General features: G+C 36.8%; 3 protein-coding genes across 4 annotated transcripts in view; 1 reads left to right on the top strand and 2 right to left on the bottom strand.

The window, feature by feature from the left end:
- Positions 1 to 2852, bottom strand: part of LOC127841591 (Na(+)/H(+) exchange regulatory cofactor NHE-RF1-like) — a 52568-nt gene extending 49716 nt beyond the window's left edge. Inside the window, exon 1 of one of the 2 annotated variants that reach the window (XM_052370516.1) lies at positions 2344 to 2852. In XM_052370516.1, coding sequence (XP_052226476.1) covers positions 2344 to 2719 — 376 coding nt within the window. In that variant the 5' untranslated portion in view covers positions 2720 to 2852. The remainder of the gene's footprint in view (positions 1 to 2343) is intronic. The other variant, XM_052370518.1, reaches the window with a different exon arrangement.
- Positions 2853 to 3532: 680 nt separating this feature from the next.
- LOC127841639 (uncharacterized) lies at positions 3533 to 5469 on the top strand. The gene is made up of 2 exons (XM_052370638.1): positions 3533 to 3611; positions 3856 to 5469. The coding sequence occupies exons 1-2, from the start codon at positions 3609 to 3611 to the stop codon at positions 5095 to 5097; spliced, it is 1245 nt and encodes a 414-aa protein (XP_052226598.1). The 5' UTR covers positions 3533 to 3608; the 3' UTR covers positions 5098 to 5469.
- Positions 5470 to 6021: 552 nt separating this feature from the next.
- Positions 6022 to 8760, bottom strand: LOC127841686 (uncharacterized). Its single transcript, XM_052370749.1, has 2 exons — positions 8604 to 8760; positions 6022 to 6813 (listed from the first exon to the last, which is right to left on the bottom strand). Exons 1-2 carry the CDS (start codon positions 8656 to 8658, stop codon positions 6251 to 6253), a joined length of 618 nt encoding a protein of 205 aa, XP_052226709.1. The 5' UTR covers positions 8659 to 8760; the 3' UTR covers positions 6022 to 6250.
- Positions 8761 to 24934: the final 16174 nt, after the last annotated feature.

Genomic DNA, 24934 nt, shown 5'->3' with positions numbered 1-24934 from the left:
TAATAAGAGTAAAGGTACCCAACGATGATTTCACGGGTGTATTGAATAACACAATCAGTGCCTTCCCCAGGCCATTTAAGCGCCCATTGCCGGGGCGCTTGAATTTCGAAATCAGAGTCCCCGGGGCGCTTGAAATTTTCCGATCAGTGTATTCTTCAGTAAAAGAAAGTGGAGATTGTCCAAAAAAATCAAGGTTTCTCTATCAGTGTATCAATATTCCCTGTTTTAAAAGAGCACTCGGTACCTACTTTCACAAGTAATCGCCATAAACACCACATGGGGTAATAGATAATCCACTGATAAGAGAATAGCATGACGCGCGTATCGATTATTTTAACATTACACGGTCATTTAAATGCTGACAAGGATGTATCTGGTAACTTTCCAGTCGTCAAACTGTGAAGTTCATCGTCCAATCGGTTACGCGAATGCTTATGGGGGCGGGGTTAACTATCGACCATTATTTTTGATTGACGTCGGGCATGAAATAAGAGTTTATCGCAGCTTGATTAGCAAATAGTTGTACCATTTGAGTAATATAAAACCGGTAATTAGTACAGTGCACAACATTAAAGACGGTTTCGGGCATCATCATCACACCTTTTTACTGTAAACAAGTGTTACCTATGACTCATAATTAATACGAGAAACTAATTGCAAGTGGTAAACAATTAATTATTATAGCGGTTACAATTATGTGATAACAATCTATTTAATTCCAGAACATGTATATTTCAACATGTCCATTTATAGAACTGATTCGCCTCGTTTTTTTGACATTTATTCGACACGTAATACGCTTTAACAAATTTTCGTTGAATTAATTACGCACACTTGTAAATGTTTCGTCCGATAATCGATAGTTAGAAGACTGATGATGGCAACCGGCCGTGATCCTCGTGGACAACGTGAATTTCATGCATAATTCCGTCAAAACATTTATTCGACTCGTAAAGTGTGTAAACAAATTATCGTTGAATTTATAACGCAACGGTTAATATTTGTTGAAATCTCAAATGGGAATAATTAAATTTGTAATCCGAAACCCATTACCGTAAGTCGATGTTAACGCGTTTTTAATCCGAAACACACTTCCGAATGTAAATGTTACCGCAACGTTAAATATTTTTGCTTCAAATAAGCAGTGCAAATTTATTTTGTGTCGAATCTTTTTCTCAATTAAAAAGAGCGCGAAAATTATGCAGCATGTACAACGTCGCGTCTATTGCATACAAATGACGTGTATTGAGCGTTTTAACAAGCACACAACAGGTCAGGGGATTGACGCATATTCAGAGGCAATATTTCATCAAATCTATAAATAGTCACTTAAAAAATGGCAAGGTTTGTGTTAAAGAAATAACTGAAAGCTTTTATCGTAAATATTTACCAGAAAGAGATTGATAAAAACGGAATAAACGGGATTATCGGGTAATAAATAGAAACTTGAAAAATAGTAAGTATACAGTAATAGAGTCGGGTTGAAACGGATGTATTGGGGAATCGTTCGAGTCGGGATTTTACTATTTGTGCGGAAAAGTTTTAAAACAATTAAACAATAAAAAAAAATATTTTTAAATGACTGGGGGATTTTTTTGAAGAGTCATAGTGCACCAAATGACGTCTTTTGACGCTGTTTTTCTTTGAGTTATAACGCACCACAGAACGTGAATTGACACGTTAAATTAAAAAAAAGTCAACGTCGGGAGGGGACACCCCTCCCGAACCCACCCCCGGGGCGCCTGAACAAATTCCTGGGGAAGGCACTGCACAATGTAACAGCATAATAGATCAAACAATGCTAACATATGTCATTGTGGTTGCCAGCAGGAAGCGTCCATCTATGATACAACACCTTTTAATTGTCAGGAATTGCACACTTTGATTTTGGGATGCTATTTGTGAAACTTTTGGCTGTTTTGGACATACTTGGACGATTTTTATCAAATAAAAGGTGTTTTATCATAGATGGACGCTTCCTGCTGGCAACCACAACGACATATGTGTGCATTGTTTGATCTATTATGCTGTTGCATTGTGTTATTCAATACATCTGTGAAATCATCGTTGGGTGCCTTTACTCTTATTATATATATATATAAGGACCAAAAAATTGTTTCAAGTACCTGTGAACTGGAGTATGGTGTATTGGTATTAACATGTCCCTGTGGGATAAGATAGTAGAGACCCACCATAAGAACTTAAAGAGTTCATGCGGTTGTGAGTTCATGCCCTGCAAAAGTCTTTTCAAATGCACTTGATTACATTTGTAAGCAATTATAGCAAGCATACTTTAGTTTAAATATCATTGACAAACTTAAACATAAACAAATGTATTTATACCTTCAACATCGTCTCCCGAGCGGGGAGGGGTCACCAATCGAACTACCTCGTCCATGTCGCTCGAAACAACCATTTTAAGGTCTTTGAAGTGCTTGTCAGTTTCGGCGTCCACTAGCAACATGGTCACTTCGTCCCCTGATGCTTTGATTCGATTGACAACTTGCGAATGATTTTCGTTGCCGATATTGGTCCCATTTACTTCCACTATCCTGTCCCCTTCTTTCATACCCGCCGCCTGGGCTGGCGAATTGTCATCCACTTTCCCGATATATTGTCCAGCCCGACCCCTCTCAGCGTGAAGGTTAAAACCAAACCCTGCAAAGTCGGGCCACTTTCGTATCGTACACAGCCTTGGAAACAAGTTTTCGTCACCCATTTCGTCGATTTTCACGCAAAAGCACTTTCTCTGATTTTGTTTCACCTGGATTAAGCTGAACAATATGGCGGCTGTCAAACCTTAGTCACATGACCTAGATCGACCAATCGCTCCTATGTACAAACATTACGACAGGTACACTCAGGTAGATAACTTGCACGGGTGAATGAAAAACCATCATGCATCGGTACACGAGGACACTGATAATCGGTTAATCTACAACTTATTTTGTCAAATGTTATTTGTATTATTTATTTTTAAATAAAATTTCATTCAGTCTTCATTTGGAACATGTTTTTTTGCACAAATAATTCAAGTTATTTGTATTTTGCACGGTTGAATTGAATTAATCTCCCATGCAGAAATGTACTGAAAATCGGCATATCCTACTACTTATTATGCAAGATGTTATTTTCACCTTTTAAAATAAATGTTCAATCAAACTTAGTGTTTAACGTGTTTTTTTTTGCACAAGTTATCTTTCCATTCAAGTTATATTTTTATTTCTTTTTATTTTCAGTGTTCTTCTTCGCAATATTATTTTGCCGTACCACTTATGACCATGTGCAATAATAAACCTATCACACGGGATTTATTGTGTTATAATACATCTTCAATGTAATTAACACCTGCTCTTGTTTTTCTCGCAAATATTAGACGATAATTATGATCCTAATTAAAAAGCTTTCACAATGTGGAACGCATAGGTGTCGACACCGAGAAGAGTAATGTACTTCATTCTCATTTGTTACACAATATCGAAATCAATATTTAAGTCTTTCCTTTCGAAAAAAGTTAATTTCTTATGAAAGTATTTTCTTTATACAGAGATTATATTGCGTTTTCAGAATTAGTACGCACAATTGGAACCGAATATTGCACTCCAACAATGGTATACAGTATGATAATAATTTAAGAAGTTTAATATTTAATAAAGTATATTTAAATTTTCTTTATATTAATATTAATAGTACATTCTTTTCTCTTTTGACATTTAGAATACAGATGGAGTAAATACTTATTAAAAATTCAATTTGCAAATTATACGAGTCCTATTCTCATTAAATGTTCTATGTAAGCCATTATGTATGACTTGGTAATTATGTTAAGTCAATTTCAACGTTTTTTTCTGACAGGACGATAGTCATGAACACGTGCTATCGGAACAGCTCTGCAGCTCCATACATCCTGTCAGATATATCGGACTCGCGTTGCAACAGATACCTCCTGCTTGTGTGCTCAGGACATCCGGTACGAACGCTAAACGACAATTTCACTCAGTGGACTTTCAATCTATAGCGTCGCTTCTCCAGAATTTCTTTAAATCAAGGAATCACACATTGGGATGTGGTTACGATGAGAGTCGACTTCGTCGCTTCAAAACGGAGGTTTCACTACATATCGAAGATGAACATGTTTTACCACTAAGGGCAGACAACAACGTGTCCTGTTTGTCCTTAGAAACGCGACTCTACGCCACTCCGCATACAATTCCGAGGGGGCTCAAGAGCAACTTATCAGCTAGAAAACGATCCATGTCTGAGGTCGTCAAGGCCTGGAGGTCACATGCGTCACTGGTGCAGTATAGGCAACATTCATCATGTAGTATTAAAGCCGGTAGTCAAGAATCAAAATCAAAAGGCAGGTTACGACGATTTCGGACTGAGCTTTCGTTGACTTCAATTGACGCGTTTCCGTTAGTGGAAGATCCGCGTGACGACGTGTCCTCTACGTCATGTTCGTCGGAAATTGCTTCGGACATGGAAAGTTTCGTAACTGCAAATGAAAGCTTTGTTTCGACCGAGTCGCTGATATCACATTCAAACAGTGTACATACATCACATGTCGACATGCCTTGCTCGACACCGGATATGGAGCTGCGTGAACCACGAGACCGTAAGTACTCTCGTGGAGTGTGTTACAACGTGCAAAACCAGACGATTATGTCGTATAGTGAGTCTGGCTCGGAGACTGACGGCAGTTTTGTCAGTGCAAACACAAGGCAAACTGTGGATGACGTCCACGGCGATATTAAAGATGGAGATTTTCGAAACACATTGGCGTCAAACAGCTTTTTTCTTGAAAAGTACATAATAAATGAAAACAAGCACAGAAAGTATAGCCGGTTGTCTTGGGTGTGTCTGCCGAAAAATCGTTTATCACGGAGCAAGGTTAAGTCTTTTGAGAGCATCGCTAGGATGACCAGGATAGGAACTCGCCATAACGTAGTCACGTTTCCGTTAGACGCACTGTTCACGCAGCGTGTGTCTAGCAAGAAACAGAAGCACAGTCTCACGTTGGTTGACCTCCTGTGTGGATGCAGAAAGCCAGCGCCGAGGAAGAGGCGATGCGAAACAGAGTTGGGCCTGTTACGTTAATACTCACTTTACCTACAGTTTCTCTGTATAAACACCATCAACATTATATGAGGATTATAATACAGAAATGGGCGCTCTATACTACATTTAGAGTCCATATGACACTATACTTCCCCAAATGTCCCCTACTTAGATTATGGTGAAGGATGATGGTTAAAGATCTTCTACCGGTATATTAATGCACAGCAGTTTGTTCATTTCCGTAACTATGTAAGATAAGTGGAAATGTTTTCTCAACGTTGGAAATGTTTTCTCAACGTTTACAATATTAATTTAAAAATTATGTTACTTATGCTAATAAATTAAGACAATTTACAATTGCTTATATTTTGTTAATTAATGGTGTTGATTTAGACGGAACCGATATTTAAATATGCATGAACTATCTCTATATGTACATAGTTTTACATGCTGCAAATACCTTTGCATGCCTGTATGCATTATTTATTTTATCAAGACATTTGTTATATTTATCTTCCCAAACTTCTTTTATGAATATAAATGAAATGTGTGTATTGTTTGTTTTTGCTTTTGTGACATGACTAAGTTCTCCTGTTACTGCAACATCGCGTACGTACGACCTATGCGATATAAACGGGAGCACACCCTAAAAAACGTGATAGCGCCAAACCAAAAGCCGTACACACTCTGCTGCTTGAATAAAGCAACAAACAATATCCCAAATCAATATTGACTCCTTATGAATTGATCGACTACTGTATGCATATGTGTTCCTCATACTAGTATTGCATGCTTGTATCGTAGTAAATCATAGTACATCGTGCGATTGGTGGTTCAATATTCAACACGTATAACGATGTTATTCAGTATAAAAGACATGCTGTAGACAAAAGAAACAAAATACATTCACTAATGTATATCTTTCTATTCAAACAAACTGTTCATTGCATGAAAATCGGTAACTATAAAGATACATATAATAATTGTATTTATACACACAATGAGTAAAAAACATTTAACAAGTATTTATTTATAAATAAGAACTAAAATGAAATAATTTGCACAGGCCCGGGTATCGTCTAAAATTGAACGACGAAATAAAACATAAACAAGAAATACATGTACGAAAAGAGATTAGCAACAATACTGCTCATTTCGTCATGCGCAATATGGAACAGTTGCAAGAATATGGTTAATCGTCAAGTTCGGAGCTCGACTGACTGTCGTAAATCGGACTATTGGAGCTGACCACGTCTCGATGGCTAGGACCTAGTTGCAGGTAGTCGTCGTCCTGTTCGAATGCGTCATCAGAACTGACTGCGAATGCCCCATCTGAGTAATAAGCTGGAGCGGGATACCGCTGGTTGTTAAGACGACTTCCAAACAACGAGGAAAAGGGCCCCCTCTCAACGAGCGGTGACGCATTGTATGTCGTGAATGGATAATGTGGTGCTGTCCCACCGGACGTGAAGCCAGCGCTATAGCCTCCCATGGGCTGGTATTCATCGATAGACGAACCCATGTGACCGTTATTGCCATCAATATCGACCAGTCCGCTCTGGCGTCCCGCCAGATTATAGTGATTCGTTGATGTGACCGTGAAAGGTATTCGTGATCCAATGTTGGGCAGTTGCTGCGGGCCTGTAAATGATCCCGGTCCGGGGACCTTCTGCATCGAATGACCGTACGGCGTCGGTCCTCCATTCGAACGTATTGCGGCGGCTTTAGAAATGATTTCATCGTATAAAGATTGACCTGAAACGATGAACAAATGCACAGTTTTCATATGACTAGATGCGAAAATATATTACTAAATTTGAGATGTTCAGTGTTTACTTGTATCCCAATGATACAAGAAAACCAAAAGTTTATGTCGCTCTCTAGATATCCGAAGAAACTGATCTGTTTTATCAGCTTTTGCTGTATTTCAATAATAATTGTGTTATTACTATGTCAAGTTATCATAAGAAAAAAAATATTCTAAACAATTTTCATGGTAACATTTGGCAAACAATTTTGCCTCTGTACTGTTTGCAAGCTTTTTAGGTTTTTGATACCTCGTGAACCATTCCAACTCGACTAAGTTATTATTGAGACAAATTGTTGAAGAAAAATGCAGGAAAACTGGACAATTAGTGTGGCCTTTCGAGTGCCAACATGCTTTTTTTATAATTTACATAGTGACATAGTCTTTGACCCCATTTAACCCAGTTTTGAAGTCAGCCGATTTATTCGCCCCGTGGCGCCCTTTTTAATGGACCCTTACCACGTCTTACACTTGGCCGAAGTACAATTAGAACACAATGTTCTAAGCAAGTTTCATCATGATTGGGCAAAATGATGTGACTTCTAGAGTGTTCACGATGTCTTCCCATAACGTTAAATCGAAAACTGCTCCGCCCTCGATGGCCAAGTTTTTCAACAGATCAGAACTGTTTTCGAAGTAATTCAAGATATCATCAAATAAAATACAAGACAATTTCATGAAGATGTGGAAAAAAAGTGACATGTTTTCAAACAAAGTGGAACCATTTTCGACAGAGACATAATTGGGATAAATGTCCTTCCGAGTTTCACAACAAGGTGAATTCTAGAGTATCCAAAAGCTTTAACCTCATCACATAGTTTTTGACCCCACGCTACTCAGTTTCGTACTCGGTCGATATATCATTTGGAGAAATGTTGTGACCAAGTTCCAGGATTGGACAATACATTTTGACTCTAGTGTTCACATGGTAAATCTTGACTGCACACGACAAACAATAAGTGATCACACAAGCTTTCCATGAGCAAGTTAAATACTAGTACTACTATAGCTCATTGGGTCATTGTCGACCTGAAATGACACCCATGGGTGACTAGAAGCCGATTCATGTCATCCTGGGTGACTTCAAGCCGATTCTAGTCACCCGGTCGGCTTGAAGTCACCCAGGGTGACATGAATCGGCTTGATGTCACCCTAGGGTGACAAGAATCGGCTTCTAGTCACCCCCGGGTGACTTGTGGGCCATTTCAGGTCGACAATCACCCAACGAGCACTACTAAATAATGAATTTGAATGGACTTGTTCACATATTTTTTGGTATTTAAACAATATTATTAAATGAAATAACAAAAAAATCTGTACGATTCAAAAACGTTTTAAATAAATATAAAAAACAAAGAAACAGATAACAAAAATGGTTTATTCATGGATTGCGAACCCGGGATCTATAAAGAAGCAAAATTGTTTGCACTACCACTATACTACGTCGGTTTTTTAATTTTCGTTTTGCTTAAAACGCTATATAGGAAATGCTAGTTTTTGCTAAACTATGAACAAAAATAGTTACATACGCTTTGATGTTTTTTTCTAAATTCGATGCATGATGACAATTATACGAAAATGTACTTGCAAAATGTTTCTTAGTCCGGATTGTTAAAATTTGTTATGCTTGTTTGAATATAATGAATATTGTCATTTATCAATCTGTGTACAAATCCGGTAAAAATTGACCTTTTTAAATGACGCTTTTAGTTAAGCGTTAATTGCTATGAACGCTTACCTTTGATAGAGCACATGCAACAGCAAAGCATCAGTAATGTAACCTGGATCATCATTGTTGTTTTCTGAAGCGTAAAGATCTTTCACTTCGAAGCTGTTAATTCAGACTCACAACTGTCTCGTCGTCTTCCTATTTAAAGCCAGCATTAACGTGCCTGTTTTTGTTTTGAAAACCTCAATGAATATCATAAACGATGATAAAGCCACAGTACATATTTTAGTAAATATAAATAAACACTATAAATTATAACACCAAATGCGTAGCAACGACACCATTTGATATAAGATTTTTGAATGTCATGTATTTGTACACGAATTGTAGACAACACAATTATGAAATTTATAAGTGTAAGACACTGTCATCAAATAGCAGATGATGTATCTATTGTTAATCTGCACATGAACTACATGTTTGTTATTGGAGGGAAAAATATTAGATGCAATTTTAAAAACGGTTTGTTAGATTAACGACCAATTTACACATTCTGGTTGGGCATTTATACCATAAGATTAATCAAAGTACTGACAGTACTGGTGTGACGATGCTTTTGAAAAGGATTGATATAAAAGCATCTATTAAAGTTTATCGACATCACCACAATTGTGTAATTGGGTACGAAAATTTTGGGAAGGAAAAAAAACTGGGTACGAAATTTTGGGTACACAAATTATGCCCAAAAAGAATTGGGTACGAAAAAAGATTTGGTTGCGAAAAAAAATTTGGGTAGGAAAAAAAATGGGTACGAAAAAAAAAATGGGTACGAAAAAAATGGGTACGTAAAAAATTGGGTACGAAAATATAGGATTCGAAAAAAAATTGGGGGTACGGGTAAGTAGTACCCGTGGGGAATTTTTTCATTCAGCGAAACTGGGAGGCGGGTTACATTCTCGATCAAATATAACAAGAAATATCTTTAAAAAGATATTCGACGTGTATTTTCTGTACCACTTATCTTTAAAAAAAAAGTTCTGTTACAGTAAACGTGTGTGGGTTATAACATTACGTTTCAGCATATAAATTCAAAAATTGACATGCTCTTTAATTACACCATGCTCTTTAATTTCACATGTATATCATACAAAACTTTATATTTCGTTGTTTCCTTTCCTAAGTTAATGATGCTATGTGTACGGACGTGATTTCACATGCCCATGTGCATGAACATATTTTTTTATCTTGTGATTTTTTTTCTCTAATTCAATAAGCTTAGGCATGTTTGTTCGTTAAGTGTGGCAATAATTTCATGATGATTCCCGAAAGTAAGTATAAGCACATAGTCGTAAGAGCACTTGAATACGTGAGTTCGCCCATTAACACATGGTAAGGTTAACTAAATCTCCGCGATATGACCTAATTTGTGTTTAAAACATCAAACAATATTCAACAAACAAATGAATTATCAAACATAGTATGTGCACTGATGTGGCTCTGTAATTTCTGTTTAACAATTTTATTAAATATGCAAAATGTGAAAGCACGCATAAGAGCGAGTTCCACAGATATCAAATGGCTATTATGCTGTTTATATACCATAGTCGCTACAACGTTTACATATGGCAGGTTCGAAATAATTCGTTTTCTTTACACTCATGATCGCATTGAAAGTTAATTATACACGTTTTAATTCGCAATTTATTTACTGAATCACGACAAATGTCAAATACAATACAGAAAATGCATAGTTGTTTGATTGATCTATAAACATATAAAGAATTGAATATAACTGATTTAAAATTAACGTTTTTACAGAATTATTAAATCTTTTTCCCAGAATATGCTGTCCTATTTATAGCTGAGCTTCCTATAACTTTATCAATGATAATCAGCGAGGTATGCCGATTAGAAAACTCGAGCTATCTCAATCAGATTGACACGGTCTTTTACATAGGTCGCCACTGTGGAGAATTTTTCATGGTATGATAACTTAGACGAGATGCTTCGCAGCATCGTCAAAAATGTAGAATGACATAGAAGTTAATTGACCATGCTACAAATGTAATAATTGTCATAGGAAGTTTCTTGAATATTCATTGCATATCAAAAATATATTAAATTTAAGGTTATTTTTTTACTTATTCACCGCTAAATACATATACTTCATAGCATGTATCTAGTGAGAACTTTCGATGTATAGAGCTACGCTCATCCATGACAGCGATGAATATAAATAATACAGTACGTATAATCAACAAACTTGTACGTCAATTGTCAAATTGCAGAAATCGACCAACCCTGAATCGTGAACGTTTACAGCCATGGAAATCACACTTTAGATGCTCGCGTCATACCGCTTACGTTAAACACTTAAACCGCGAAAAGAACTCATCGGCATGGACGAATGCTCAAACACGTAGATGTGAATAGCTAGCCCATCGAACGTAAACGAACCGGAACATAACATTTTATTTTAGTGTTTGAATGACTGTTAATTATTATGTAGTTTCTTTTTTTGTAACATTATACTCCAAATTAACGAATAGTTCGCAAAATATTTCGTTAAATACATTTAACACATACAAAATCAGTGTTCCTTATAGCAATAGCCAAAATTTCAACGCTGGATGTGGTATGGTATGGTAACATAAAATAAACGAGACACAAAATGCTCGTTTATATTTGTGTGTGGCTTAAATTTCAGTTTCCTACATGGAGTTTTCTTCGAATTAGGGGATACACCAATCGAACCTCGTATATCGATACACAAGTACATTGTATACTGAAATATCATGAATAAAATCGCAGTCAAAGGGGAGTAACTTCCAATTTTCCTGGTTGATAAGAATTGTCTGATTTTATAAAAAAAAATCATTTATGACTAGAGATGTTAATGTTTTTTCCAAGATTCGAACTTGTGACCTAGTCGTTAGACACTTGTTACCCTGAATTGAACTCAGCCTTAATATTGTTAAGATAAACAATAGGAGAAAGTTGTTTGGAGATTGAGCAATATGTGTGGCCTCTAGAGTGATAAATGGTTGTAAATGTGTCGACGGAAACTTCCTAACCGTCGGTTTACGTAACCGACAACCGTCGGTTATCGTAACCGACAATCGTCAGCTACCGTAACCGACTGGCAAATTACCGCCGTAAAACTAATGTTCAGTGCGTCGTCAACATTATCTGCGAAGGCACTGACATTGTTCCTAGTAAGACCGATGAGCTGCCGGATGTTGTATAGAGAATGATGAAAACATTCTGACATTTAAGGCCCTGTTCCAACTGGCATATACAATTTTCATACTTAAGTTCAAGTAAATCATCAATATCATGTGTGAAGTTCTCCACAATATTGTGGACAGCGCTTATGAAGCATTGGCTGTTGTAAGATCCCCGCAGTGTTGTGGATAGAGCGCCTAAACAGCCTAATTGGAAGTGTTGTGGACAGCGCCTATGAAGCCTTGGTTGTGTTGTGGACAGCGCCTATGGAGCATTGGTTGTGTTGTAGACAGCGCCTATGAAGCATTGGACGTTTTGTGGACAGCGCCTATGAAGCCTTGGATGTGTTGTTGAAAGCGCCTATGAAGTTTGGGATATGTTGTGGACAGCGCCTATGAAGCCATAGATGTGTTGTGGAAAGCGCCTATGAAACATTGGAAGTGTTGTGGACAGCGCCTATGAAGCCTCGGAAGTGTTGTGGACAGCGCCTATGAAGCCTTGGTTGTGTTGTGAACAGCGCCTATGAAGCCTTGGTCGTGTTGTGGACAGCGCCTATGAAGCCTTGGTTGTGTTGTGGACAGCGCCTATGAAGTTTGGTTGTGTTGTGGACAGCGCCTATGAAGCCTTGGTTGTGTTGTGGACAGCGCCTATGAAGCATTGGTTGTGTTGTGGACAGCGCATATGAAGCCTTGGTTGTGTTGTGGACAGCGCCTATGAAGTTTGGTTGTGTTGTGGACAGCGACTATGAAGCCTTGGTTGTGTTGTGGACAGCGCCTATGAAGCCTTGGTTGTGTTTTGGACAGCGCCTTTTAAGCCTTGGTTGTGTTGTGGACAGCGCCTAGGAAGAATGTGTTGTAGCATATGATTGATGTAAGCTGTCTGTCCGTAAAGTTTTAGAATAAACTCTTTTTACTGCGTAACAAGAAATGTTTTTAATATTATGAGGTGTGATATTCGAGTGAAAATGATACAAACATTGTAGACGACATTTTTGGGGCGATTGGTAACGGAATGCTCGAGTTTCTTTGCCATTCCTTGGATACTATTTGCATGTAACTTTGATATCAAATTTAAGTATTCGATGGCAGATACATCCTCCTTATATATAATAGGTTAATTCAATGTATTTTAACATCGCTCTGGGAAAAACGGGCCAAATGCACGTGCAGAAAGTGTCGTCTTAAATCAGCTATAGACTTAGAGGATACGAAATAGTCCGCTTTTCGTTTGACGGTAGTATCTTCTCAGCGGAAATCAACTTTAGGCGGAAGGTGTCGTCCCAGCTAACTGATATCTTTTACTCGCATGCATAAAGCCCGGTTTTCACATAGCGAGGCTCATACATTTTGTAAGCCAAAGGTCAGCCATGAAAATGATGAATTAAATGTTTTATATGCATACAATTAATAAACTCAAACGTCGATTCTCAAATTACCAAAATCGGCCGATGTTGAAACGTGTGTTATAGCCAGTTAAACGCACAATCCATGTGTGCGGCCTATCGCATGCGTAGAACGCGTACACCGCGAACGGAAACACGTTAAATACGTATGCGTTCATAGATTACACATCAGTTATTAACGCCCCTGAACAAAATCTTTATTGTTGTTTGTTAGTGACTTTTTTTTAACAATCATTTTGTCAATGAATAAACTTAACGAGCAACTGAATTAGTTTTGTTTTTCTGGTTCATTGAACAGCATTTCTTGTACATGCTTATCTCAACTGAACGCTCAGGCCAATGCCTCTTCTTTTTCCGTGTGGCAAACTAGTACTTGTCTTAGTGCGATGTTGGCGGCTTTATATTGTTCACATAAGAAGTTAAAAGGGCGCCATTTTTCTTTGATCAGTGGATTTTATGCCCTTTATCAGGAGTTTAAATAGTACGATTCGGACAACACTGAATATCAGGCCGTGACTTGGAATACACCACCATATACCATAGAGGGCCGTGCAATTTGAATCAATGTGAACATATGGAAGAGTTCAATACTTTCCAAAGAATAATTAAAGCTTGTTTCCTGATTTAGGGGATTCACTACCTGGCCCGCCACCTCGAGGTTGTACCAAGCATAAGGGGGCGAAACAACCAATGGCGGGTGGAGCTGACGACGTCTACGTTCAGCAGTTCACACTGTATCATCACATCAGAAGGCATAATTTCAATATATTACACACAATATGACTAAAGGGGATATGCAGCAACTTATTTCAACAACTCATTTGGACGGAGCAGCTTATTTGTTTGGAGTGTTTACCTCCTATAGTAATTAAGCATTGCAATTACCAGTAAAATCTTCAAAATATAGTTAGGAACTTTTGCAACTTGTTTTATACAAATTCGTGTTATTTTATGCATAAGCGTATTATAATGTAAACAAACATCCTATATAAACTATAGACATACACTAATATTTAAAAACAATACTTTTTATATAGACCATTATCAGGTTGTCTTGTTGCGATAGGGATATGATAGTCCTTGGCTCGGAACCAGTCAAATCTCTGGGTGGGGCGTTTAGAAACTAAAATTAAGCGGTGGACCGACAAAAGCCCCAACGCCGAGAGCGTTATTGACAGCGCACGTGATTCACGACTTTGTCGTTGACAAGGCGCCAGGTTTGGATACTGTGAACACTTAGTTGTAGAGAACAAATGGCCAAACTAACCCCGTATGGGTATGATAACACGTGTTGCGATTAGTTACAATTTAGTACATAAGACAGATGCAATCAACAAATCAGGTGTCCAATGTTTTAAATGCAAGGCTCCTCTGTAGCATCGACACTATGATGACATACGTTGACCATACAGTACAATGAGTCTAAGGCCTGGATCTGGATCAGTGCGTCGAATAAACCGCTTCTTTATCTCAACAATGGTAAGTGTGAAAATGTATATTGTTGGAGAGTTCACAATGTTATCACATAGTTTATTCCAGTCAAGCACAGTTTGAACAATAAAGTTTTTTGAAGTTGACAGATTTTGCTGGAATCGTTTGGAAACATTTGGAATGATTGTTCACTAGGTTGAAGACATGTTTTGGTGGATATAGTCCTGGTATTGTTTTGCCCTCATTTTAGGTATAAGCCTTGGTGGCTTAAGGTAGTGTTAAATTGAAATGGCAGGTTTGTGCTAAGATGAGAATTATTTTGAGTCGGCAAGAGTGAATAAACAACAAACATAAGCTTATGCAGCTTGTACAACCGACTATAAAACATGAAGAATAAGAATAACAATTGTACAAAAGCTGAAAGACTGAAATCAATTTGTAAATTAAAAGACAAATATACATAAAATATAAAGCATGATACCATCAGATATGGATATTTAAAAAAGGTCTAGATTAATCTGCTTAAAAGTCAGATAATTATTTAATAAAAAGAATAAAATATCCACTAGATATGTTGTAAAATAGGTAGTAGGTTTAAGCAATTGTTTCAAGTATAAAGCATTTATAATACGGCGTTGTTACTTGTCATATAGCATTTAGTTAGCATATATCCGTAAAAACATGAAAACATGTATGTAACATAAAACAGAAACAAGCATGTTAAGTTTACTGGGCATGCAGAGCACACAAAGCAACATAAGGCATGCAAGGCATACAGAGCATACACATCATGCAGAGCATACAAAACATACTATTTAAAGCATGTGGAGCATACGTAGCATGCAGAGTATACACAACATACACAGCACACAAAGTATACAAAGTACAAAGCATACAAAGCAAGCAAAGCAAATACAAAACATACCAAGTTAACAAAATATGCAAGGCATACAAAGCAAACAAAGTATACAAGGCATACCAAGCAAACTGGCATACAATCCAAAACAAAGCATACAAATCACGCAGGCATACAAAATATGCAAGGCATACAAAGCAAACAAAGTTAACAAGGGATAACAAGCATACATAGCACACAAAGCAAGCAAAGCACACCAGGTATACAAAGTATATAAAGCACATAATGCATACAGAGCATGCTAAGCATCCAAAGCACACAAAGCTAAGCAAAACTAACACTATAACATTATAGTAGAAAATGAACTTAAGACTAATTGATGTGATACTCCCTTAATTGCTGTGGAAATCCCATTCAGTCTACAGCGTTTGCACCTAAAGATTTTTTATCATTCCATGTCCCAATTAAAGTTTTAAATTGCGAAAAATTTGTACATTTGATAAAATCTTCTGGTAGGGAGTTTCACAGCCAGGGGGCAGAAATTTTACCATATGTTGTTGTGCGTACTTGTGGTATCTGTAAAATATTGGTAAATCTAAAAATTATGGTTGACTGTCTCTTAACAACTTAATCATTTAACAAAGGTAGAGAAATTTCATTTATGATTTTAAATGTTTCAATAGCCATTGATCTTATACGTCTTATTTGCAAGGACGGAAGGTTTACCTTTTGTAAAAGATCGCTAAATTGAGTGCTATAGTCGTTGTATATACCATAATTACTCTATGTTTTCGGACACTCTAAGTTTTCGGACACCCCCTTTTTTAGCAAAAATAATTATTTTTCATGACTCTTAATTTTCGGACACACGATTTTTCGTCCATTATTTATGTCTCTAAGTTTTTAGACAGAATATTTTACAGCGCTATTTTACCAAATTTCTGTCCTGTTTTCTATATCTAATGACACTTCGATCGTGGGGTTTTACAACCAGATTAACATCATAAAACATGGAAGGTGCATGCCTGAGGGCAACGGACCATTACATTGCGTAATTGGGCAAATAATCTTGTAAACCGGTATTAAACAATGGTTTCGCCCGATAGCATAAGCGTTATGACACTTACAAGGGGCAGAACCAATTAACAGTTCAATTATCTACTGCAATGGTCCTACCCCTTCTAAGTAAAATAACTGTGACAAAAACTAAACGCTTCAAAGTGTGATGCACCCTATTGCAAGTTTTACGAACAATGGAAGGTGTTAGAAAACAACTATCTGAAATGAACAAACAAAGAATTCATAGTTTGCTTTTATTTGCGTTAATTACAGGTTCATACTAGCGAGTATTGGTACGTCACATTCTCATCTTTGAATTCGTTTGTCAAAGTACAACCTTGTAGTAACTTTCTGTCAAATAAATTAAGCATTTAAAATTATTTAAAATGCAGTGCAAATATATATATAACTGTAATTTATACTATACGGCATGGTATTTTACATGCGCATGCTATTACAGGTAGTCGTTGATACAATTGACGCTATTTTCGGACACTTCAATTTTCGACTCTTAAGTTTTCAAACACCTGCATTTTGTGAATATTTTTCGTATCTATGTTTTTGGACACTAAAAAAATTAATTATTTTTAAGTTTCCGAAAACATAGAGTGATTACGGTAAAACGAATTGCCCTTTCTTGAATTTTTTCCATCTTTTTAATATTAGTTTCTGAACAGAAATGCCAGGTCGTTGGGCAAAAATTAAAATTTGATAATACAAAGGTATGGAAAATTAAAAGCTTGTTTTTTACACTTAAATTTCTACCAACTCTTTTTAAGATGTTAATTTGAGTGGCAGCCTTCTTACATAATCCTTGTATATGAGTATCAAAATTAAGTTTATAGTCTATGTCAATACCAAGTAGTTTAACAACTTTATCACAAGTTATAGTGGCATCACCTATCTTAAATGAGGGTTTTTTACAAGAATTTGATTTGCCTATTGCAAAAGATTGATATTTGTCAGGGTTAGCTTGCATCTTGTTAAAATGAAACCAATCAATAAGAATGTTACTTTCATGTTGTAAAACACTTATAAGTTCATCAAAGTTTGTTGTGTAAAATGAAAGAGTATTGTCATCTGCATAATTGTAAAGGGTAGATTTGTTTATAAAATAAAATATATCATTAATAAAGACATTGAACAGTAAGAGCCCCAGGATAGACCCTTGGGGTACTCCTTTTGTTATACTTGCCCATGAACTAACTGTATCTCCTATTTTAATTTGCTGTTTTCTGTAAAAACGTAAGACTGGAGGAGTCTGGATGCAGGCTCTGACATACCATACGCTGACAGCTTTGACAGTAATATATCGTGCGGCAGGCAATCGAAGGCCTTGGACAGGTCCATGATAATTGCTGCAGCGTAATGGTCTTTATCCAGAGCCTGCCTCCAATCCTCCAGAAGTTTTCATAGGGTGGTTTGACAGCCATGTCCCTTTCTAAAAGCACATAAAATTTTATTAAATTTTTTATCAAAATGAAAGTTAAGTTGATTAGCAATTACTTTCTCAATTTTTTTAGAGGGCATTGGTAGGACACTTACTGGTCTATAGTTAGCTTTGCAAAAAGGGTCATTTTTCTTGTATAAGGGTGTTACTTGTGCCATTTTGAGTTTATCTGGAAAAGTACTTGTGGCAATAGAAATGTTCAAAAGTTTAGTAAGAGGTTCAGTTAAAGCCCGTTTACCAATTTTTAAAAGCTTAGCTGATATTTTGTCCACTCCAGTGGCTTTCTTTACATTAAGCATATTAATTACTTTGGCAACATCGGGCATGGCTACTGGTTAAAAAATTAAAGGTACAAACATCTGTGCTGTTTCACCACCTTGCTCAAGAGAGAAAAGCTGAGGTTATGTCATCTGTCTTTCAGTGGTGGGATATCCAACTTGTGTAACATTTCTGTGAAGCTACCAGACTGTCTGGAGCAGTAGTCCCTGGTGATGACCTTGCGGCTGATTGCTTTACACAAATTAGATGGTCATTGCTGGTTTGGTAGAGGAGACCGATACATCACTGGGATATTCTAGCTTTGAACAGACAAGTCTAGGTAGGCATTTTTGTTGCAGTTTACAAGGCAGTTGTTATTTCAGTTTGGAATGAGCTCAAATACCAGATTTGAATGAAAAAAACAACACATTTTGAACCCATGACCTCTTGAGGGCTAGTTGAACACCATATCCACCACACCACGGTGATTTTTAACCAGGTTTTCTGAAGGAAATGTCGTCGGGCGGAACGAGCTTTTCCGGGCCAAAACTTTGTCGTTCATTGAGAGATTTTAAAATCATTTGGCACATATGTTCACCATCATTGGACATAGTGTTTTATCCAGGCCGTTTTAGCGTGGCGCGGCGCCACGCCGCTTTTTTGAAGCGCCTCGCTGCCCCTTTCAAAGCAAATCAGCGCCTCGCTGCCCTTTTCAAAGGCCACCGCCCTGTTTTCCGCCTTGCGCGACCTTATTGATAACATCTTAATTGCCTCTTAACCAAGCTTCTAAGCCGACTATTATCAGCGAAGAATTGCGCGGTTGTGAATACGTCATGGGTGAATAACCATGTGTCAATATCAATCGATAATTTCAGTGGCTTTGTAACACTAATTGGTACGGATACAATCGTGCACAGTTACTTAGGAGACTTGATGAAAACCTCGATGTTATTCACGTGGAAATTGTGCATTTCATGCATAATTCAGTTATATCAAAACATTTATTTTTACGCGCAATTAAATTAAAAAAAACAACACCAGTTGTATCTGTAAAATATTGATTTGATTTCAATTTAATGCAAAACAGTTTTAAGTTAATAAAAATTAATTTTACAGGGCTTGCACTAAGCGGCGTACGGCCGTATATTACGCCCGATAATTGTTTCCATACGCCGATTACAAAACCCCATGACGTCCACTGTACTTCCTGAAAATTGGCCATACGCCGAAAATAGCAACCCGTGACATATTAAAGCTGTCGATTAAAATAACGCTCCGCCTCCTATCCAATACAATTGGCGCAGGCTAATATTAAAGCTGTCGATTAAAATAACGCCCCGCCTCCTATCCAATACAATTGGCGCAGGCTCACAGTAGATGTGTGTTGATGAATTGTAGCAGACGACAATCTTATCACGTTTGCTGTTCACGGTTAGGCAGACCGCGCTTAATTGGAGCACGTGCTTGTTTATTGTCACGATGTTTTGATTACAATAACGTGTGAATGTCGGCAAAGAAGTTGATACCCCGTCTTGGACCCTGTTTGGCCAAAAGTTGTTAATTGTTGTAACAGTAGTAGGCCTGCACCATTGGTTCAATTAAGAACATTATGACCCGTTTGTAACTTGTCAAAACATGTTAATTGGCAACACAGATATGAATTTTACAAAAATATTGAACTTGTACCACTTATCATTCGTGTTTAGAATGCGCAACGTACGCTTTTCGATTTTGGCATTCCACTTTGGACGAAACGTAAATTAGAAATTGATGCAAATTGCTTTGTTAGCAAAACAAGTTTATATCGGAGACCATTTAACGTGTATTGAATTAATTGACAATGAACAAAAGACAGTACGGCGCCGTTCCTAGTTACACTTTTTGCGAAATAAAATGTACACAATACAACACGTGGTCATGAAAACAATGTCATTACGCAGAACTTTCTGACTATTCAACAAAGTGTTAGTGTTTGTGAATCTCCATTTAAGATGCATATAAAGGACTTGTTTGTGCAATGTGTGTAACGTTTTAAATATAAATAATTGTTTAAGAGGGTAACTCATTTAACAGTATTCTAAGACTTCTTTGAAAAGCTATAGTTTGTATAAGATATATATCCTATGGTGTTTAATCTTGTTTTTTGTTACTACATGAAAATATAAAACACATAATAAAATATACATTCTGGATTTTGTTGGTTTAATTATTCAACAATAAATCTCAAAACTATGCATACAATGTTTGTGTGTAACAAAGCTTGTTATTAAGTCACTATACAGATATATTTGTGCCCTTTTTATGGTTGTCGCGCGCTAAAGTGCCCTTTTTTTAGCTCATCTATTTTTTGAAAAAAAATTATGAGCTATTGTCATCACCTTGGCGTCGGCGTCGGCGTCTGCGTCGGCGTCGGCGTCGGCGTCCGGTTAAGTTTTGCGTTTAGGTCCACTTTTCTCAGAAAGTATCAATGCTATTGCATTCAAACTTGGTACACTTACTTACTATCATGAGGGGACTGGGAAGGCAAAGTAAGATAACTCTGTCATGCATTTTGACTGAATTATGTGCCCTTTTTATACTTAGAAAATTGAAAATTTTGGTTAAGTTTTGCGTTTAGGTCCACTTTTTTCAGAAAGTATCAATGCTATTGCATTCAAACTTGGTACACTTACTAACTATCATGAGGGGACTGGGCAGGCAAAGTTAGATAACTCTGGCGTGCATTTTGACAGAATTATGTGCCCTTTTTATACTTAGAAAATTGAAAATTTTGGTTAAGTTTTGTGTTTAGGTCCATTTTATTCCTTAAGTATCAAAGCTATTGCTTTCATACTTGCAACACTTACTAACTATCATAAGGGGACTGTGCAGGCAAAGTAATGTAACTCTGACTGGCATTTTGACAGAATTATGTGTCCTTTTTATACTTAGAAAATTTAAAATTTGGTTATGTTTTGTGTTTAGGTCCACTTTATTCCTACAGTATCAAAGCTATTGCTTTCATACTTGCAACACTTATTAACTATCGTAAGGGGACGATGCAGGCAAAGTTATGTAACTCTAACTGGCATTTGGACGGAATTATGGGCCCTTTATACTTAGAAAATTGAAAGTTTGGTTAAGTTTTGTGTTTTGGTCCCCTAAAGTATCATAGATATTGCTTTCATACTTGTAACACTCGCAAACTATCATAAGGGTACAGTAAAAGGACAAGTTGCATAACTCTGGATGTCATTTTTACGGAATTATGGCCCTTTTTTGACTTAGTAACTTTGAATACATGGTTAAATTTTGTGTTTCGATCCACTTTACTTCTTTAGTATCATGGCTATTGCTTTCAAACTTCAAATACTTTCATGCTAACATGAGGTTACTGTACCTGGCAAGTTGAATTTTACCTTGACCTTTGAATGACCTTGACTATCAAGGTCAAATTATTAAATTTTGCTAAAATTGCCATAACTTCTTTATTTATGATTAGATTCTTTATTTATGATTAGATTTGATTGATACTTTGACAAAACTACTCTTACCTGACATACCACAATAGACGCCACCCAAACCATCGCCCGTGCCACCCCACCCGGAATCCCCCCCCCCCCCCCCCCCCCCCCCGAATTCCCCCCCCCCCCCCAAATTTTTTTTTTTTTTTTTTTTAAGATCATCTCACAAATGACCACCACACCCTCACACTATACCCCCCCCCACCCCACCCCTGCCCCAATTTTTTTTTTCAAACGGTTAAAAAAAAACCTATTTATTTTGATTATTTTATGTTTGAAATACCGTCCAACCATCGCACCCAAGAATCCCCCCCCCCCATCCCCCCTCCCCCCACCCGAATCCCCCCCCCCCCTAATTTTTTTTTTTTTTTTTTTTTTTTGTAAGATCATCTCACAAATAACCACCACACCCTCACACTATACCCCCCCCAACCTCACACCCCCATTTTTATTTTGAAACGGTTAAAAAACACAAATATTTATTTTTATTATTTTATGTTTGAAATACCGTCCAACCATCGCACCCAAGAATACCCCCCCCCACACTCACCCCCCTTCCCCCCCCTCCCCCCCCCCCCCCCGATTTTTTTTTTCCTTTTTTTCGAAGATAATGTAATAAATGTCCCAGCCCCCACACAATGCACCCCTCTTCACTCCACCCCTCCCTCATTTGTGATTGAAAATGAGAGTCCCTTCACCTTTAAAAAGAAAATAGATGAGCGGTCTGCACCCGCAAGGCGGTGCTCTTGTTTAAATTTTGCACCACGCCCTTTTTCCTTCCTGTATAAAACACTAGGACAGTGTGTCGCGTGAAAGAATTACGTTGATATCTCCAAGGTCAAGGTCACACTTTGAGTTCAAAGGTCAAAAATGGCCATAAATGATCTTGTCCAGGCCATAATTATGTCATTCACTGTGAGATTTTAAAATTACTCTGTACATTCGTTCACAATCATTGAACGGTGTGACGGGTGTGTCATGCGAAAGAATTACGTTGATATCTTTAAGGTCAAGGTTGCCACAACTTAAAATAGATTGAATTTGACACAAGGGTGATAACTATGAAAAATCAGTAACAATGCACTGTGCCACATTTTGAATTGTCTCCCTTTATATATATTGTTTTTGCCCTGTCTGTTGGTTGGTTTGTGTGTTTTTTTGCTCCAACTTTAACATTTGCCATAACTTTTGCAATATTGAAGATAGAAACTTCATATTTGGCATGCATGTGTATCTCATGAAGCTGCACATTTTGAGTGGTGAAAAGTAGAGCTGCAACGATTCACCAACAGCTCGATTCGATTTATTCGATTTCGATTTCAGATAGTCCGATACCGATTATTTTGATTCGATTCATCTTTCACTCTTCTGCCTCAAAATAAAGATTGTTGTTCAAATGCGTTGCATACCAAGATATCTTGGGCATTTGTGTGTTTGTCAGATATAGTTAGGTTGGTTCAACAGTGTTTTAAAAACTGTTGAAAGTAGGTTAAATTAACTAGGGATGGCAAAATTATTCGAATAATCGAATATTCGATTGAATGGTCAGCATTCGAATAATAAAAATGATATTCGCATATTCACATTTTTTTTCCAAACGTATTTTCACCAATATTTTATGAACTGCGAACCGCTTACTAAAAAGCAACCGAAATCACTTGGGAGTAACATGTTTGACGTGACGTTCTTCGTGTCAAACTGATAACGGGGCTCGTATCAGTGTTGATTGCGCAATGCAATATACACGCTCTAAGAAAGGCCCTGACTGTTGTTTGCCAATGGGGTGCCAATTCACGGTTTCAATTGACCAGTCGCCAAATTATCAATCGCTCCGCCCACATAGTCACGTGGTCTAGTGATTAGAAAACTCCGACAAGCAGGTCGCAATTATAGCACATTACGTGAGTGAAAGACTATACTTGTAACGATGTATCATGCTCTGTTTATTAAAGCCGCACACTAAACTAAACTGCTTTGTACAACTTTAATACAATCATAAATGCTTTAGAGAGAAATGGCGTAATCAAAATAAATGAGTTAACTATCAAAAACGTTTCTTATACATATTATAGGAAGTTGGTGAAAAATCAGTGGTAAAAATGAGCATTTATTTCATATTGATTTTGAACTTGTATTAAAACCGTCTGGCAGTGTTTCCGGTTGCTATTCATATATTATTTTCAAAATATTTTTATTAAATGCAAATGACACATCCATATCATGATGGGTTTTTGTTTATTAAAAAATGTTTGGATCTTTGTTTTATTGTGTTATTTTTTAAAAAGACACCGATATTTTAAATTTAGATATAAATTAAATTTTGATTGTAACCATAATATAATACAGGCCTAATTTCGTGGTTTCATTAACAGATCTAATATGCATTTTATTTCATTACTGTTTAATGGGAACCTGCTACATTTCACTATCGAACAATGAAATTTTGGTATTACGGTGCTGTTCAAGAACATTCGAATTGAATACATTTAGCATATTATGTGTTTATTTATAGCAAGATGGCCCTTATTGTTAATTGCAATTTTCACATTTCTCCCCGTATCAATATATGTTGTATTAGAAATGTTGTTGTTGTTGTTGTATTATAAGCCTTACATTTTACACTTGAAGTCGCTTTAAGCTAGCTAAGCCGCGTTGAAATCACCTTTTTGTTGCTTTAACTTAAGTTAAAACAACATTGAAGTTAACAATTTATAATGATTTTCATTGTCTATGATCCGCAGAAAATAAATATATAATTGGAAATCATTTAAGTAATAAAATATTTCTTTTTTTGTGTACAGTACCTAACAATGCTTTAATGTTCATTCATTCTGAGATCCACGCAACATACTGTCATTTATTAATCATCGACAATTACGCTGAGATTAATAAGCACGTGTGGCAATTATTATGTTGCCCAAATTGCTTAATAATATTGTGCATCAAACGGTATAACACGTTTTTATAGAACACACAACTGGTGTGGTTTCACTATTTATTGTGTTTGTTTTCTCATTACTCGTTCAGATGTTCAAGAAATAAAGATAAAATAATAACCTTTTATAAAGTATGCATAGCACCTACAATTTTGAATAATGATCGAACAGTAATGATCATGCATTTGATATAAAATCTGTGTAAACTCTTAAAAATTACGTCCATTCCATATGTACGATACGCTTTGTTTGTCGGACAAAATGGCGGCCAGATAAGCGT

The sequence above is a fragment of the Dreissena polymorpha genome, chromosome 1 (genome assembly GCF_020536995.1).
Source record: "Dreissena polymorpha isolate Duluth1 chromosome 1, UMN_Dpol_1.0, whole genome shotgun sequence".
NCBI lineage: Eukaryota > Metazoa > Mollusca > Bivalvia > Myida > Dreissenidae > Dreissena > Dreissena polymorpha.
This window is presented reverse-complemented; position numbering and strand designations above follow the sequence as displayed.

Excerpts from the sequence above, each read along its gene's own strand:
- LOC127841686 (XM_052370749.1), bottom strand. The coding sequence starts at position 8,658 with ATGATGATCCAGGTTACATTACTGATGCTTTGCTGTTGCATGTGCTCT. Across the intron at positions 6,814-8,603 it reads TTGCATGTGCTCTATCAAAG|GTCAATCTTTATACGATGAA; the intron begins GTAAGCGTTCAT and ends TCATCGTTTCAG.